Here is a 16,916-nt window from a genome sequence, read left to right on the forward strand (position 1 = left end):
AACTTGTTCTCACATCCCCTTGTAGTACTCTTTCACTAAAACCAAAACTACACATGGTACTTTAAACATAGAGAAATGAAAACGCTATGATGACACACAAAGGCCAAGGAAAGCCCTGTTCTGACTATTTAGCTCACAAGTCAACTTGTATCCACTCAAAGAAAAGGCCATCTCCAGGACTCCTGAAAACTATTCAGTGTTTGCTGGTTTTGTTTCCACAGAAAGCTAAGCCTGCCTCCTCTGCCTGCAATGCAGTCTCTGATTCGTATTTTGTGCTTTGGACTTTACTGTAAAACCACAAGATTTATGGTGGGGACCATTGCACAGATGTGACAAATGAGCAGAGTTGTGCCCACAGGGTCTTTGTCACATTTCAAAGGGCAGTAGTAGACATTTGGGAGATCAGCTATAAGCCTTTCTCTATAAAGAAACCTTTCCAAGTGCCTAAATATCTCTGAGCAAGAATCCTTCAGAATTATTAGGAGATTATGCTTTCATGATTCGAGACGTGTGTCCTCTGAAATCGGTCAAAAGAATTCTCCCCCTTTCTCCCAATTAGCAGGAAGAATGTCGTGTCCTTGAGACACAACTATGAGCCAATTGTTTATCAGTAATTTCACTCCCTCCGGCCTGAGGGATCAGACACAGAGAGAAACACTGTGTACTAGCCCTCATTAGACATTGTGAGAGGCAGCAAAAGCACAGATGTTCCCAAGATTCTAGGAAATACTGCTCAGGTGCCTGCAAAGCATCAGGATACAGAGAATGCTTTTTTCTCAACTAATTAAAACAAGTTACAGTTTCTGGTTATACAGAAAATTACACCTTAGCACTTATATAAAGAATGAAATTTTGGCCCCTAAGCTCACTTGGCTTGGGGAGTTTACTGGCAGCTGAATTCAGAAAGGCTTCCAACCCCAGCAAACCTGAGCCTAGAGCTGCAGCTCGTGGGGAACTGGCACTGACACAGACAGAGGCACTTCCACTGCTCCACCAGCCCCACCCTGCCTCCTCCTTGGAGTCTCTCTGGGTCACGCTAAAAATAGAGTTGAACAAGCACAGGGCTTTAAACCTGGGACGGTCACACAGGCAGACACTGATTCTGACTCTTTGGGAGAGCTGACTCCGTGACCAAGGACACTGGGGCCCAATTCCAGCCAATACTGCTGTGCACACCATCAAACCACAGCACACAACAGCTGATGAAGGGATAATCTCCCCCGACACCCTCACAGCCTTCAGGAGCTCAATAAATACAGTGGAACTTGTCTGAAACCATTCCATACTGACGCTTCACTTAGTCAAAGCAGCTGCATGAAGAGCTTTAGAGGATGCTCTGGTGGCTCCTGAACCACTGTGCTGCTTCCTTCAGGCACTCCCTCCCCAGGTGTGGGCTACATTTGAACATGCAGAATCTGTGAACCTGGCCTGTAAGGGGAAACAGGGACACAGGGATGGTGGTCACCAAGACAGGCTTGAGACAGGATGAGAAAGAAGCAGCAACATAGGTACTCACTGCCCATATAAGAATTTCTAGGCATGGGAAAATAAGTTTCTGTGCCTCTATGTCCCAAAAGCTGTAATGTACCTACCAGCTGTGTGACCAATATCACAGCTCCCCGAGATGGTTGCAAAATGCTTTATGAAGAGAGAGAAAATGTTACTACAACTAAGCCATGGTTTTAACTAGCAGCCTGGACAAGCTTTCAGATGTGCCTGGTCTGGGACTTTTGACAGTTCCCCAGTTAGTTTTTATCAAGGCAGAATGATTGCTTCTCCCTCCCAACTTTGCTTCTTGTTGTGTGTATGAGGATGCACCACCACTGATCCTTCCAGCTTGCTGGCAAGGAAACTGGTGATCTACAGAGTGAAAAGCATCTTGTTTCTGAGTCTAAAGTTCCTGCTTTCTCACAGGACGGGTGGGATCTAACTCCTCAGGACAGCATACCATAGGTTTCCATGCTGCTCACAGTAATGACAGTTCCCCCAGCATTAAATAATATGATTTAATATTTTTACATTATTCTGTCCTAATGGTTTTGACTGTACCTTGTGGCATGCATAAGATTCAGTAAATTTGGGCCATCAGCTCTAAAGATTCCCAAGACACAGCAGGGTCTCACATTGCTAAGACATACCAAGCACATTTAATGATGTCTTTCTACTGCCCTGCCTTTCTCAGCCTGGCAGAAAACTAAGAGAAGCCATTTGTCATCACAGCAAGTCTTCCAAGGACACTGGGGTAATGCTTGTGCAGGGTACCAGAATCTGGCCCCCACTCTTTGCAACAATATGTGAACAATATTGGCCCCAAATGAGACTTTGTACAATGGGAGACTAAGGAATTTGTGTCCTTTTTAAAGAAAGAAAAAGCACACTGGAGTATTCTAATACGAAAGTAGTAAGTAGGCTTTCCAGATACTGGTTCTCATAAAGAAGGAAGTCAGTTATTCTGCCAAAAACTTTCACCAGAGCATGCTGCAGCACTCATAGGGAGAAGAAATTGTTGTCCCTTTTCAGTTCTCTAATCAAACCTGTCCTTTTCAGGACTGAGTGATGACCTTGCTGCTGACAATGGGCTGTACTGTACTCAAAAATATACTTTTTATCCCAGTTAAGTTTCTGTTCCCTTTCATCTCAGTCTTGGAGCTCTGGAGATTCACTGCTGATTGTTAGCAGTCATCACAATACCCTAACACTTCTGCCAGGCTTTTAAAGAGAGCATGCAGAGTCCTCACAATAGTGCTATTCTGATCCAGAGTCTTTTTGGTGACTCCATTTCCAAGGGGAATCAAATAATTTCACAGAAAAGCAGCCTGTGATCAACTCTGGTGTGGGGGATGCCAGCCCATCAGCATGCCAGCCCGGCCTAGGACAACAGCAAGAGGAATATCCTGTTCCTTAGCTCAAGCAATCCTTGCTGCACAACAGCCAGAATTATTCCAAATCAGAAAGATTTTAAATAAAGTCATTCTCAAGCTGTGCTCTGCATGGTAACAGCAGTGACAGCTTACAAGCTGCCCTTTCGTCTTCTTTGTATCCAAGCAAGAGAAAGACAAGATCAGATGGGAATTTGAAGGCAGAACAAAAGGAGCTGGGGTCATAAGTTATGCTTCACAAAGTCAGTGACATGTCCTTGGTCAGATGTAATTTCTCCAGTATCTTTTCCACATATAATTGCTACAAATCACGATCACACAGAAATAAAAGAAATGAAAGAAAAGTTGTTAAAGTAGTATAAAAACTATGGAATAGCTGAGTTTGACATTGCAACTAAGAAACTCCTTATTACTTATGTGAATATTCACAGATATCTCAGCCAAATGTAAGCAATTTTGGTTTCATTATATTATAAGCATCTCTTTTTGAAAACTTTTTTACTTTTGTTGTGAATTAACAGCTCATCCAAAGCACAGTTGAGTCAGTGAAACAATTCTTACTGACAAAGAACCTTTGTAGGAAAGATTGCCCTTCAACTGATATGCTGCTTTACAGCAAGCTGAATAATCTTCAACTGAAACTTTCCAGTTGGGAAAAAAAACCAAGGTAATGATCCCTCTTATTTCAACAATGTTACAAAGATACAGCGACTGTGTATACAACTCTGAAACAGCACAAACTGAAAAGCAAACGGTACAAATAAACAGTCAACATGACAGCAGCATCTGGGGAAAATAACTGGTGAAATTCAGTCATCCAAGCAACTTCAAATATCAAGTTATACCGGTGTTTAGTGGAATCCTTGGCTCCATTGCATCAAACTATGGTAAATAAAGAAAAACTCACAGACCTCACAGGATTTCCATTTGATCATTTAAGCGTGCCTTGCATGGGAAATTTCTTCTGCAAGGTCAGAATATTTAAAGAGAACATTTGAGGTGAGATGGGAAGTTGGACACTGAGAAAGAAGTTGTTTCACATGACTATCATAGACTTAGTGCCAGCAGAAAGCTGAAGCAGTTTTTATTTCCCCTTCAGCTACAGGCACAGCTTTTGTCTCTAGGCTGAGATTAAACAAAAAAGTGTGCAATGAAAAACAGTTGGACCTCCAGATTTACTAATTTTTTTAATAATTAATTTCAATTTCAGCACCTCCATTTCCCCTCACCTTTCTTGTCAGAAATACTAGAATAAGGAATTACAATCACCAATGATCTATGCCAACATGACTACACTGCTGTGCCTTGCCCAAAGTTATCAGCTTTGAGTTACTACTGTCCACATTCACCTCTGTGAGGCACCTGGGTGTCTTCAGGGCTTGTGTGTACCTACAGAAGTTAGGGCTGCTCCATGTTTTCCATTTCACATGCAAAATCCCACCCCTCTTCAACTTGATTTTCCCAGGATGCTCCAGGCTACATCTCTGCTCAGTTGAAATCAGCTGCAAAGCCCTCTGTGGACAACTGTGACTGCCCTAAAGTGGTATCCTTGGAATTGAGGAATCCAAATGTGCTGAGCCAGGGCACAGGAACTGAGTGTAAGTGTTCATAGAAACAACAGGCTCCAAAATAATTCCATCCACAACATGGAGGGCATCAAGTGTGGGAAAGAAAAGACAGCAAGGGTTCAGTTGAGCATGGCCACCACCTGGAAGGGCCAGAATCTCCCATTAAGCTGAGCTTAACACACACAGGGGATGTTTCACTCCTGAGTCTCTCCAAGGTGATTCCTGCAATATCTGGGTCTCTCTGCCAAACAATTCCTTGGTTCCTGGCTAAGGGAGAACAGAGGAAAAGGTACCCTTGTAAACTGTCACATTTGTGAATGATCTTCTATGTTAGTCCTGAGTGTAGCCATGACTGGAATTGCCTCAGAAGTCAGAAGCATGATTCACAGATCAAGCAGGGTGAGCTTGAGAGAGTATGGGAACTGGAGCTTAAATCTCAAGTGATGAGTATGTGCAGTTTCAAACCACTGTGCAGCTAAAATAAATTCCTAGCAGTCAGTTATATTCATAATCCAGATTACAAATCACACAATAAAGACCTGAACAATTTGAGCATGTTGCAAAATTCATTCACAATGCTTTGCCTTCCAATACATCACATAACTGTGCATGCAACAGCCCCACTCCTACAATTTCATAGACTTCATTGCAGCATTAGCAAGGGACTGGAAACAGTGAAGTACAACTGAACACCAGCTTCAGGATTTTTCTGACTATCCCTTAAAATATACCTCAATTCTTTGTGGCCCTGCATGCATATCAAGAGACTCCAGCTGCCCTTTAGCCAGTAGAATTAATAGGTAAACACAGGAAGGAAAGAGAACACATAGCAGTGTATACTGCAATAAAAGGTGCTTCAGAGGAATGTAACAGCATCAAATGAGGCACAAAGCAAAACAAAGGCACCTACTGTCACTATCAGATGTGTGCTAACTGCACTACCTGCTTGCAGAGACAAGCTTGAGGCTTAGAGACAGTCTGGTGATACTATGAGCTCTCATCCCAGAAAACAAGGATAAAGGACTCTAAACCAGAAAGAAACTAATAGGAGAAACAACCTGAAATAAGTATGCTACTGGTTTTTTTCCCTTTGAAAACGGAGATGAAAGAGACTCCACTTTAAAAATTAAATAGGAGAAAACGTGCTGCAGAAAGTTACCAATGTAATATGTAGCTAAGCTGTGCCTTAAATATATTCCAATAAAATGTGGGTCAAGAAGCCACAGCTGAAATTACAAATACATATATATGGTGCCAAGAACCACACAAACACATTGAAAGCAAATGTTCCAGTATCAAATATTTGACTGTCTGTTCAGACAGGAGAACTGGGATGTGTCCACACCTCAGAGAGAGCAGCCCACCATGAGCACAGGGCAGTGTGGTTGCAGATAAGTCTTCACAGCTCACAAGTTCCCAGACATTTATAGGGTTTTTATGCCACATTCTCTCTGCTAACTTGGGCAACCTGCAGCCTTCTCCATCATGCAATGTGGATACGGCCTGGGTGAAGAAAATGCAGAACTGTTTCCACCTCACTGATGCAGATGTGAAACAGAAATGCAATTAATGTGCCTTGGCAATGCAGGGAATCCAAGGAAGAGCAGAGGTTCCCCAAGCCCCATGCCAGGGACAGAATCACTTGATTGGCTTTCCTCTCCTTCTAATTACTGAGTGAAAGCAGTTAATGTGCTGTGGTACCTCAAAGTAGTGCTGCTGAAAGAACACTGATTTCCAACACGGTTTTTCATATCTACTGTACCAAAAGAAGGGCAAATATCCATGGCATGGATCTGTAACCCATCACATTTACTTTTTAATCCATTAATTAAACTAGCACACTCTACAGTCCAGTCTCTAGCAATTATTCCTCCCCCCTGCTATCAGGAATCTAAATATGACCCAATTAGGGCATACTTCTCCCTTTGGTTCAAGTAGGTGGAATCACTATTTATTTTTAAACTGAAATAGTATGACAGATCCCTACTTACAGTTGTGAAAGCTGACAGTAAGGCTTTATTTTATGGCATTAGAGCTGAGTGGATGTGAAAAATTACATATTAAACAAACTGGCCACCAGTTTGCCTGAATTTTTAAGTAACAAGACATTTCACAATAAGGACTCCCTACTGTCATGGCAAAGCATGACAGAAGGCAAGGAACATGGCTGGAGGAGAGCAAGGTAGTGTACAACACAGCAAGGTTAAGAAGAGTGAAGTGAATTTCACCGAGACATGAAACCTAGGTGGGCACCCAAATCTTCCGTGGGTGCTTCTCCTTTAAAAAACATCCTGTGGGAGACTGAATGGCAAGGAAGGCCTGGAGGCTGGGAAAACACAGCTGAGCCGTGCTCTCACCCAGAAACCTCTCACAAATACCTTCCTATTCTTATGTTCATCCTGAATCTCAGAAATTATACTCCCTCTGGACAGCATTTCAGTGCTCTGAGCTGTCATGTCCAGACAAAGTCCTTCTTCTTTACATTTCTAAGTCATTGGAAATTCAACATCACTCCACGTAAGGCGTGCAAAATATCTAGCTTTAAAACACAGCCCTGGATGCAGTTACCTGGTCCTTGGGTTTCTCCACTGCCAGGATAAGTGGGAGGCTGATTTTCCTTGAGGAACCTGCCTGAAAAAGCAAAACCAAGATTGGTTTGCAGCTTGCCAGGTTCCAGCAATAGCAGAGGACATGTATACAAGTCCTTGTTGCATACTCCCAAAGCTCCTCTCCTCATCATCTCCCTGTGCTGACCTCTGCCAGTGCAGCACAGAACAACCTGCAAGCTCCAGGCAAGCACACAGAAATGTACTGGAAGATGAAGAGATTATTTTCATGTGTCACAAGAAATCACTTGTCTGCAGCTGCTTCTTTTGTGATATATTTTCATTTCAGCTGATGCCACTCGCATTTTATAGCTTCATAGTTTAAAATAAATTTAGTTAAAAATTAATTACCTGATCTCGCTTCTATTTCTAGTTACCCTCCAGAAACATGTTAGGGAGCTGCAGCCAAAAAAGCTGTACATGAATCTCAAAGCCAGATCTCATTACAAGGTTGATTCCATCTCTACAGGAAATCAAACCCTGGCACTCTGTAACTCTTGATCTAGAGGCAGGTTTTGAGCAGTGAGATCCAGGGACTTTAGATTCAGTTTTAGCTCTCCATAACAAGCTGGATGGAAAAGCTGTGTTCAGGAAATGTTGATTAGTTTGTCTTCCCCTCTTGTTACACCAATTCCCAAAGCTCTCTCTCAGGCTCTCCACTCACTGTTTCAGATGCTGTGCACTACACTAAATATTACAGTTTTCTTTTGCAAAACAATTAAGATTTATGATTGCCTTGCTGATCAGGAACAGCAGGAGACACCTCTGCTGACAAAATCAACCTTCCAGCCATAATTATTCATATCTAATTACACTGCCAAATGAGGTCCAAATAAACCAGGTTCTTCTGTGGGAGGTGAAATCAAGCCAGAGAAAAGTGCAAGCTTCCTTGTCATCCCAACCATGCAAAACCACTAATTTTCTTTTCCTCAAAATATGCACACACAGTTCCTGCAGAAACAGAGGGAGAGGCTTTCTCAACCATGTTTAAAAAAGGACAAGAATGATTAATAAGATCCTAAGAAGAAATGAAAGCAAGACTGGGAATGGTTCCCTATCCCAAAGTACCTTGCTAATGGAGTTTGGAGTCTGTGGTGTCTCATCCTTCAGTGATGATGGGCTGTTTCCTTCCACATCTTTTCCTGCAACAAAAAAAATGTGATTCAAAACCAGTGAAATTCTGTGCAAAACCATGGCTCATCATGGCCTGAGAAGTGCTACTGCTATCAGCACACAAGGGAAGCATCAGGAGCAAGAGCAAGCACACCATGATCCCAGAGAGGGATCGTGTCGAATTTGAAACAGCCCTGATCCTCATGCTTGGGTAACAAGACTGCTCAAAAGTAAGGTCTCAAAACACCATGGAAAACCAGCATGAGAGTTGCAAAGTCCAACATTTAAAAGCTGGAAAAAAACAGAAATAAGGTTGCTTATGCATCCTTAATCAGCTCCCTTCTGTGTCTGCATTATGATGCACTCTTTAATTACATTACCACAGTCTGTTCTTTCCTTACATACCCCATGCCTTGTTCAGTGCAAATAATAAAAGCAATTCAGTTAATAAACAGCTATTCAATCCTCCTTGGTCAGTATCTGGCAACTCCACACTGATGCACTTGATGGCACGCTTTGTTGGACAAATAATAACCACGATCACAAAATGTTACAGAAGACAGAAGAGTATCTAGGCATAATTGGTAAAACAAAATTAAAAAACCCAAACCCACTTGCACAAGATCAATGTCTTCTGACCAAGTTATTTGTTAAAATAAGAAATATTTTAAATTTATGAGAGTAAAGGAGTACTATGACATTTTCCAATCATTGTAGAAATATATAGTCACTACTCAAATATCCTAAACTTGCATCTATTATACACTGGCATGAGTGTGTGTAGTCCTAGTCCAAGCAATAAAATGTAATGATAAATACTGCTCTCTTGGCCAAATGTAATCAGGGCCTTAGAGTAAAAGAAAGCATAGAGCTTCTATTAAATAAAAGGCCAAAAAAATAGAATCTGATGAGATGAGATTTTTAGTGCCAAGACAGTCATTGTTAACCAATTACAATGTCATTTTCTTCTCAGAATCACTGGCAATCAGAGCTTCAGAATACAGGATGCAGTAAAGAGCTACCAAGACAGTGAAACACAGTCCATTTGCAGCACATTGCAAACATGGGAACTGTTGAAAATGTTTCCAGCACTGTGTGGGCCAGCCTTGGAAACACCACCAAACCCAAAACCGGCAAGGGAAAACCCCAATTCTCCCAAAGTCAGCAGAAACTGTCATAGATGTGTCAGAACCATAATTTCTCCTGGAATTATCAGAGCAGCCTTTTAAGAAGCCAAGCACTGTTAGGAAAGTCGGCCACAGGAGCCCATGCTGATACAGGAGGCCTGGGAGAAGAGGGGCAGCACGTGTGCTGCTCATGTGGGGGAGTGGAGAGGAGGAAGGACCCATCCAGACACGCAGTAAAGTGATGTCACAACACGAGACCTGTATCTCAATCTACTTTCTTAGCTGTCACTCCTCCCCTGGAAACACTGAGCCCTAAATAGTGCACTCAGAATCCTGATGTTTGTGGGCAGGAGAAAATTTTAAAAATTTAAAAAAACCAAACAGCTGTGTGTGGCCAGAGATTTGACAGTGACTTTGGGCTACCATGACAAGTGGGATGGCCATAAGCACTGCTGTGCATGGATTAGGACCTGGATCTTCATATTTTTGCTTTTTCTTATAGTGTTTTCATCTCTATAACCCCCATTCTCCCTCAAAAGTGAGAGTCTCACCCAGAGCACAACAGACACAGCCACCTCGAGAAAATAAATAGGAAACCACAGAAAAACATAAGAGGAGCTAAACATGAACTGGCTATAGAAGGTGAAACACTTATCTCTCTGATCAAGAAAACACAATGCACACAATAGAAAGAGAGATGAACCTCACAATTTAAAGTGCTTGTTGCCACCAGGGCACACAAAGAAGGGTCCTCCACAAAGTAGCCCAAAAATTCTGCACCAAATAACAAAAAGCATTTTGGGAAGAGAATCAGCAGTGCTTATGGAAACAGCTTTCATCACATTGTGAAAAGAAACCAAAACTGCCAACACTCTAGTCTTGTGGCTAGAGAGTAGAATTACTGATACTTTCTTTTTATCCATTATTGTCATGCACGGAGGAACTAAATATTTAGGTTTTTTTTCAGAACAGTAACCATTCCTTTTCTTTGGTTTTCCACCGGGCATCAGCCCTGTAGGTGCATTTGCCTTTCCCCTTTGTAAAGAATGATACAGCAAGCATGACTGATGAACTCCAAGAGGAAATATAAGCTCTGATGTGTGACAAAGCTATTGCAAATAAAATAAATTTCTGCTGTAAATATCAGCCATGTGACCCAATGTGAACACCTGAAATGTAGTTCTGTGTATCCTTCACAGGAAAATTCCCATATTCGTGAAAGTACATCTCTTAGGATTCAGATAAGCCAATCTAAATTTTTATTTAAAGACTCTGTGATCTTGCAGCTTAATCAAAAAAACATTCTGTAAAAAATATTGTACTAATAAATTTCCTATCCTCTGAAAGAGAAAACAGAGAAAGGTTCTCTCTCCTCATGGCTAAGTAAAAGACAGACATGAACAAGGAACAAGAATTCATGTCCCTCTGATTTGTGAGCTCCCTACAAAAAGAAATCCTCCTCAATTTTCTCTCAGTTACAAGAATCATTAGCACTTTTGTATGCAAGCAAAAGGCAAGAAGCCCAAAGTGCTATTCCAGATAGTGCCCTCTGCATTTCCCATATGTTTCCTTTAAAAAAAAATTGATTCTCTTCCTGAACTGCATCCCCAGAGTGTAGCTCTCCTGAGGTGTAAAGTCTGTCACTCCCTTCTCTCTGAAATATTTATTTGCACATCTTCATTGTTGGAGGGTGAATCCTAGGTGATGGTGCTGTGAGAGCTGCAGCTCCAGCACATCACACCTCACTGAATTCCAGACAGGAAACCACTGGGCTTTGCTCACTCAAACACAACCAGCCCAGGGCTCATGTAAGGGGAACCTGCTGGGCACAGGCAGCAAAACACAGACCACTGGAAAAGCCTCAAGAACTGAAAGCTCATGCAAAACAAGAGAGAAAAACAGAGAACAGAGAAATATGGGATGCAGCTTATGGACACAGAGCTGTGGCTTATCTATGGTGATAGCAGCATTGTTCAGAGGAACATGAGAAGGTAGGTGAGAACAGGAGGAACAGGAGAAGGAACAGGAGAAGCACACAAGGCTCAGAGAAAAACAAGGCAGAAGCAGCAGCAAAGGAGTGAAAGTAGACCCTGCCATAGGAAATGGCAGCTGAACATGAAGAATAACATATATTTGTTTTCCTCATATTTCTTGCAGGAAATATGAGGAAAACAAACAGACAAGGCAGCTCCACGGGGACAGGGAAAGAAATGAGAGGAGTAAGGATGGACAAAATCCCAGACTGCCTGCAAGAAATCCCCTGACTGAAGGAGCAAATTCTGTTTGTTTAAAAGGGATATTCTCTCCTTTACAAATCCTTTAGCCTGTGCTCTTCCTTTGCAATACTGAGGGCTACAGCCCTCACTGGCACTGGGGCTGGAGTTTCCTGGGAGCAGCAGAACACGAGATCCATCGTGGCTCAAGGCACTTGTTCTGCTGAGCCCAGCAAAGGCTGCCAGCAGGGATCAAGGAGCAACAAGGTGATGGGGGAAGCTGAGGAAGAGAAAATTTCTTCCAGCCACCTCCTCCACACTGAAATCCTCAACTTTCCCTGGTTTCCAAAATATTACAGCACTGAAATATAACTGTGAGGGAGTCAGTGACTTTTTTAGCATTGAAAATGCTGGTAAGGACTGAAGAAAGAACTGGGCAAACTCTAAGATATGGCTCTCCATCACCTCAAACACAGGGAAGCAAATACAAGCTAGAAAATCAGCCCTTCAGCTCCCAGGGATAGCAGAAGTGAGCTATTTATTTGCCACATGTTTGTACAGACTGTACTTACAGGCAATCAGCTGTTCAGAAGTCCCTCCAGGTTTGAAATGTATGAGATTTTAGGTGTCCCATTTTAAACTGTTTTCAATTTGATTACTGAAAGGTTGTTGAAGCTTCCAGCTGCCTCAGTGACAGCCAGGATTAGTCAGCACTGCTGAAAATAGGCTCCCCACTGCCTTGCAGCAGACACTCACAAACAAAATACCTGCAAAATCAGAGGCCCTTGAAACCTTTACACTTAAAGACAATATGCTCAGGAAACCCAGACCTAGTTCTGGGCTACATCTGCAAAACCCAGAGAGTCTGTTGGGTGCTACATCTGTATGAGCACTGAAACCTTTTGACAGAGGCTGTGTTCTTTCTCCAGATATCAGTGTTTTGAGACCTCACAGGTGCTGTGAGATTTGACTATTTACAACTGACATGGCAGCTGCAGATGACAGCTCTACAACTTGTGACTGCCCCCTGAAGCACTTGTTTACAGACTGGAACAGAAGCATTGTCTGCAGACTGCAATCAAGGGAAGACTTCAATGTTTACTGTGAGCAACAAATTCTGAAACAATAAAATGAGCTCTTTCACCTTCAAGAAAGGTGCTAGGAAATTCAAAGCTGAAAAAAAAAAATAAAATGTAAAGAGAATGCTTAAAGCTAGTCTGCCATTCATTGGGACCTGTCAAGATTCCTGGTACTTGTAGTGCTTGTAGATATTTACAGAACATTAACCACAGAAATGTTGCTCTTGTGACATTTATCCTGGGCTCTAAATCTGAGCAGGGAAACCTGCCATTAAACATCTGCAAGTGGGGACAGTAAATTTTAAGCAAGTGCAACGCTTAGGGCGAAACACATAAGTGACTTGAAGTGGATGTGCCTGTAAACATTACAGCAATTTTTAAAATGTAAGGCCATGCAGCATTCAATCAGTTACAAACCCCAATTCTCATGCCCTCTATTCCCATTTAATGCCATGGCAATGACAAATAGCAGCACTGTCTGGGGTCCAGTCCTGCTGTGTTGCAGCAGCTTCTCTCACTTTTTCTTTCACATTTTTGCTTCTCTGGCAGCATGCTGAGATGTCCACCTGCAGCCAAGCACCTGAGGAATACTGCTTTCTGCAGTGGCACCCAGCCACCCACCTGGGCTGAGCGGGTAGATGTCGTTGTCGGCCCCGAAGAACAGATTGCGCGTCAGCTTGCGAGGATCGACCTTCTGAGGGGTGGACGAGGCCGGACAGAGGGAGAACCTGCGACGAAGGAAGTTCTCCTCCTTCATGGCATGAGCTGGGGGGGTTTTCTGAAAAAGAAATATTGATTACAGTTAATTTCAAGACACCGGAAATCAAAGTTTTCACACTTAGATGGCTCTGCTGCTTCAGAGCCACCTAATCCCATGCACTGTGACAGATTTTTTATAGCGTGCCAAAGGGCCATGCAGGGGAAAAAAACTATATTAGTTTGTAGCTACAATTACTCATTTGCTGACTCTCAGTATTTCTAAACTGTAGGGAAGCAGGACACTGCTCCTGAGTGAATCCAGGCAGTGTAACATCTTCCTGCCCACAAGAATCTATCAGGCTAACAGCTACTCACTATGTCCATTCAGTGCCCAGCATTCAGTACACAGTCCCTGAAACTCTTATTTTTTCTTTTTTTTTTTAAAGGCCTTTCAGTCTCATAAATGCAACTCTGTTGGTGTCTGCAGAGTTACACCATCTCCACAGAAATCAACATTAATCTGAGATGTGTGGAGGAAGACCAGCTGCACTGGCTGCAGGGAACACCAAGAGATCACACCAGTCACTCCCACTCTTATCTCATATTGCAGCAAATATGAATGATTTCAATTTTTTAAAAAGGCATTAAGATCAGCCTTGCAGTTTGATCAGTAAGATATTGCTGCTCTGTGAGGATAAAGACCAGCATTTGTGTCCCCAGAAGCCTCCTTGCATCCCTGTACTGGTGGTACTTTGCTCTTTACCACCACTTGGCTAATGCATTAGACCATCCTGACTGGAATTGAAGGGTTTTTTATGCCCATCTAACAAGCAGTTCTTTATTACCCTTTACAAACAGATACTAGAACTGTCTCCTACCTGAGTTACAGGCTTTATTCCTTCCCCACGTGCAGCCAGAGGCAGGGCTCTGGATAGCAGTAAGAAGTGTTAACCCAGCCTTTGGGTGGGCATGCCTCACCACAAGGTCTGCTGCTTCTCTGGTGGACAGTTACTGAGGTAAGGAAAACCCCTTAAGGATAGTACACATTTCCTGAAAAGCTTCACCACATTTTCCCATCTCTTTTGGGTTACTGGGAAAACAAAGAATAAAAGGTTGCCCAGAGTCACAGTACAGTTTTGAGGGGCAGGACCTACAGGCTCCTAAGGTGACCCTCATGGCACAGGGGGGATATAGGGCTGATAACTGCCCTACACTTCCTGTTCCCAGGACAACCCCTGTGCTTCTGCTGCCCAAATGCCCCAATTTCATGGGGAACCCTCAAGAGCCTCTTGGAGCTCAGCCTTCACAGCCAAGACACCACATGAGGGGGTGTTATGAATATGTCCCAGAGTGAGGAACTCCCCTCCTGTGTTTTATCTGGGCTCTCTACCTCCACCTTCCCTGCCAATCCCCGTAGATGACAGGCCCAATGTTTCAGGTTTTGCAATTTTTAAACATTTATTTGCCCAGCAGGCTACATTAGCTTTATAAACTAGCTGCTGTGTAGAAAGCAAGAGAGAATCTGCTCCTTCTTTCCTGCAAGAGAAGGCCTCGGTGCCCAAGAGCTTTATTTGATCTAAACCAGGCTGGACTCCAGCAATGTGTATGGGTTACCAAAACCACTTTGAGTAGCAGGTCTTTCTGAACCCAGCTCACCATGGGACGTGTGAGACATCAGGCTCTGTAACATCCAACAACAGGCTGATGGGTAGCAGGTGAGGCTAGCCCAAAAATGGGACTCCCCTGGGCACTGCAGCTGCCATTTGAAGGGGATATGTGTCCCCTGTTGGGCCTGCATCACCTGCAGAGGATGGGACAGGGTCTGTGCAGTGATTGCCAAGAACTCCAAAGCCCTGTGTGCCAGCATGGCCCCCAGCATGAAGTGGTGTAAGACAGCACATACTCAGCAGCAGAACTTGACTGCAGCCCCCTCACACAGCTCTGGGTGAAAGGCTTTCTGTTTGAGCTCCAGGACACTCCCACTGCACGGGGCTGCCACGGGCCGAGCCCAGCCTGGCGCCCCATGAGGGCCGTGCTGTGTGATGGCAGCCAGGGCAAAAGGGGTGGCTGCAGCTTTCCACTGCTGCTGCCCTGCCTCCTGTCCATTCAATGGGCCAGGAAACTGCTCTGCAAACACATCCAGGCTCAAAAGGTCCCCAGGCTGCCACTGTGGCCAACAGCATCTCTGAGGCAGCAGGTAACATAGCTAACTTAGCAATGTAAATAAACCTCTGTTTGCTTAGAAACTCCTGACTGCAAACGGCTGGGCGGGGAGAGATGCAAAACTTGACTGCTAACTTTAAAAAAAGAAAGGAGAGAGGGGAGGAAAACACAGCCAGCCATGTGTCTGAAAGCAAAGTATTTAAAAATAATCCAGGTCTAAATAGCTGGGTTTGGAATGCTAACAGTGAGCTATTTTTTGTCCTTGTTCCCAGAAAGGCAGTCTCAACTCTCTGCCTCTAGAACTGCTTGTAAGTGGCCCAGAACAAAAGTAGATGAGTGGGATATTTTCCCCAGAGAGCAGGGACCAGGTGAGGCTGTGCCAATCATGCAGGAAGGTGTTCAGAAATCCCAGGACCACCCAGTGGAAGCAGGCTGGAGGACAGCTTACAAACATAAAACATCCATCCATCAGCTCTTACACCCTGACAGGGCAACAGAAAGGCTGTGCCCATCATCATTTGTCAGCAGTACCACAAGCTCTGTCCGTGAAGAACTGCCAGCCAGCTCACACTGATGTCAGCAGCAAAACCCCAAAACACAATTTTTTTTCAACTGTTGCTCTGGTTACTATGCAGAGAGACCAACACACTGATGTTTTGCTCACTTACTATTTCACACTATTTTAACCACAGGATAATTGTCAGAGTTGCTGTGCTGATGCTCTCTCATTTCCACTGCTATTTAAGCCACCAGCTTGATGGCAGAAAAAAATCTGGATGCCTTGTTCAACTGGGAACAGCTAGTAACAAAGGACAAATACTTTTCTCAGTTCTGGCTCTTCTCTTACATGTCTTCATATGAACTTGAAGCAGAAGCTCATCTCTTTCTAACCACACAGATCAATGTCAGTAAGTTTCTCTTAACTGGTGCTTTTTGGCAGAAGACCCCCAGTGACAGAAGCTCCCTGAGATGCCAGTCACACACACACAACCATGCAACACACCATGCCACCACCATGGTGTTTTCTGGCTTGTTTTTCAAAGATATCTACATAAGATATATTTGACCCTCATCCAGACAGGCTCTTATGTAGCACAAAATCACAAAACCAGACTTTTTTCTGTTGTATTTTGGGTTTTCTTAATACATCAGACACTTTTCTCCTTGTCTGGAGAAAATGTAGTTTGCTTTATTAAGATTCTACAATAAACCTAAAATATTTATTTTGGTTTCCGAAAGACATCATTTTGTGTGTCTGCATCTGTATCTACCCTGTTTTATGCTCTCTCCCAACCCCTTCAGTACCATTTGAAAATGTCACAGAACTCCAGCAGATATTAGAAAACTTGATAATATTAGTTTTTTAAAAGTTGTATCTTAAAAGATCATGGCTAAAGAAAGGAGGGAAACTGTAAAGCTGTCCTCTGAAGCCAGCTATTACCAAATATCAGTGAATCCAACATAAGCCA

The 16,916-nt window shown here is 43.2% G+C and overlaps 1 protein-coding gene across 8 annotated transcripts in view; it reads right to left on the reverse strand.

Annotated features, from left to right (window-relative positions):
* The window catches only part of OSBPL5 (oxysterol binding protein like 5), a 172,066-nt gene that overhangs the window by 46,390 nt on the left and 108,760 nt on the right, over positions 1-16,916 (reverse strand). For 7 of the 8 annotated variants that reach the window (XM_064714826.1, XM_064714824.1, XM_064714828.1 and 4 more), the window contains exons 2-4: positions 13,207-13,363; positions 8,122-8,195; positions 7,016-7,078 (exon numbers count right to left, since the gene is read on the reverse strand). In XM_064714826.1, coding sequence (XP_064570896.1) covers positions 7,016-7,078; positions 8,122-8,195; positions 13,207-13,363 — 294 coding nt within the window. The remainder of the gene's footprint in view (positions 1-7,015; positions 7,079-8,121; positions 8,196-13,206; positions 13,364-16,916) is intronic. The other variant, XM_064714825.1, reaches the window with a different exon arrangement.

The sequence above is a fragment of the Zonotrichia leucophrys genome, chromosome 5, assembly GCF_028769735.1.
Source record: "Zonotrichia leucophrys gambelii isolate GWCS_2022_RI chromosome 5, RI_Zleu_2.0, whole genome shotgun sequence".
NCBI classification, from domain to species: Eukaryota; Metazoa; Chordata; class Aves; order Passeriformes; family Passerellidae; genus Zonotrichia; species Zonotrichia leucophrys.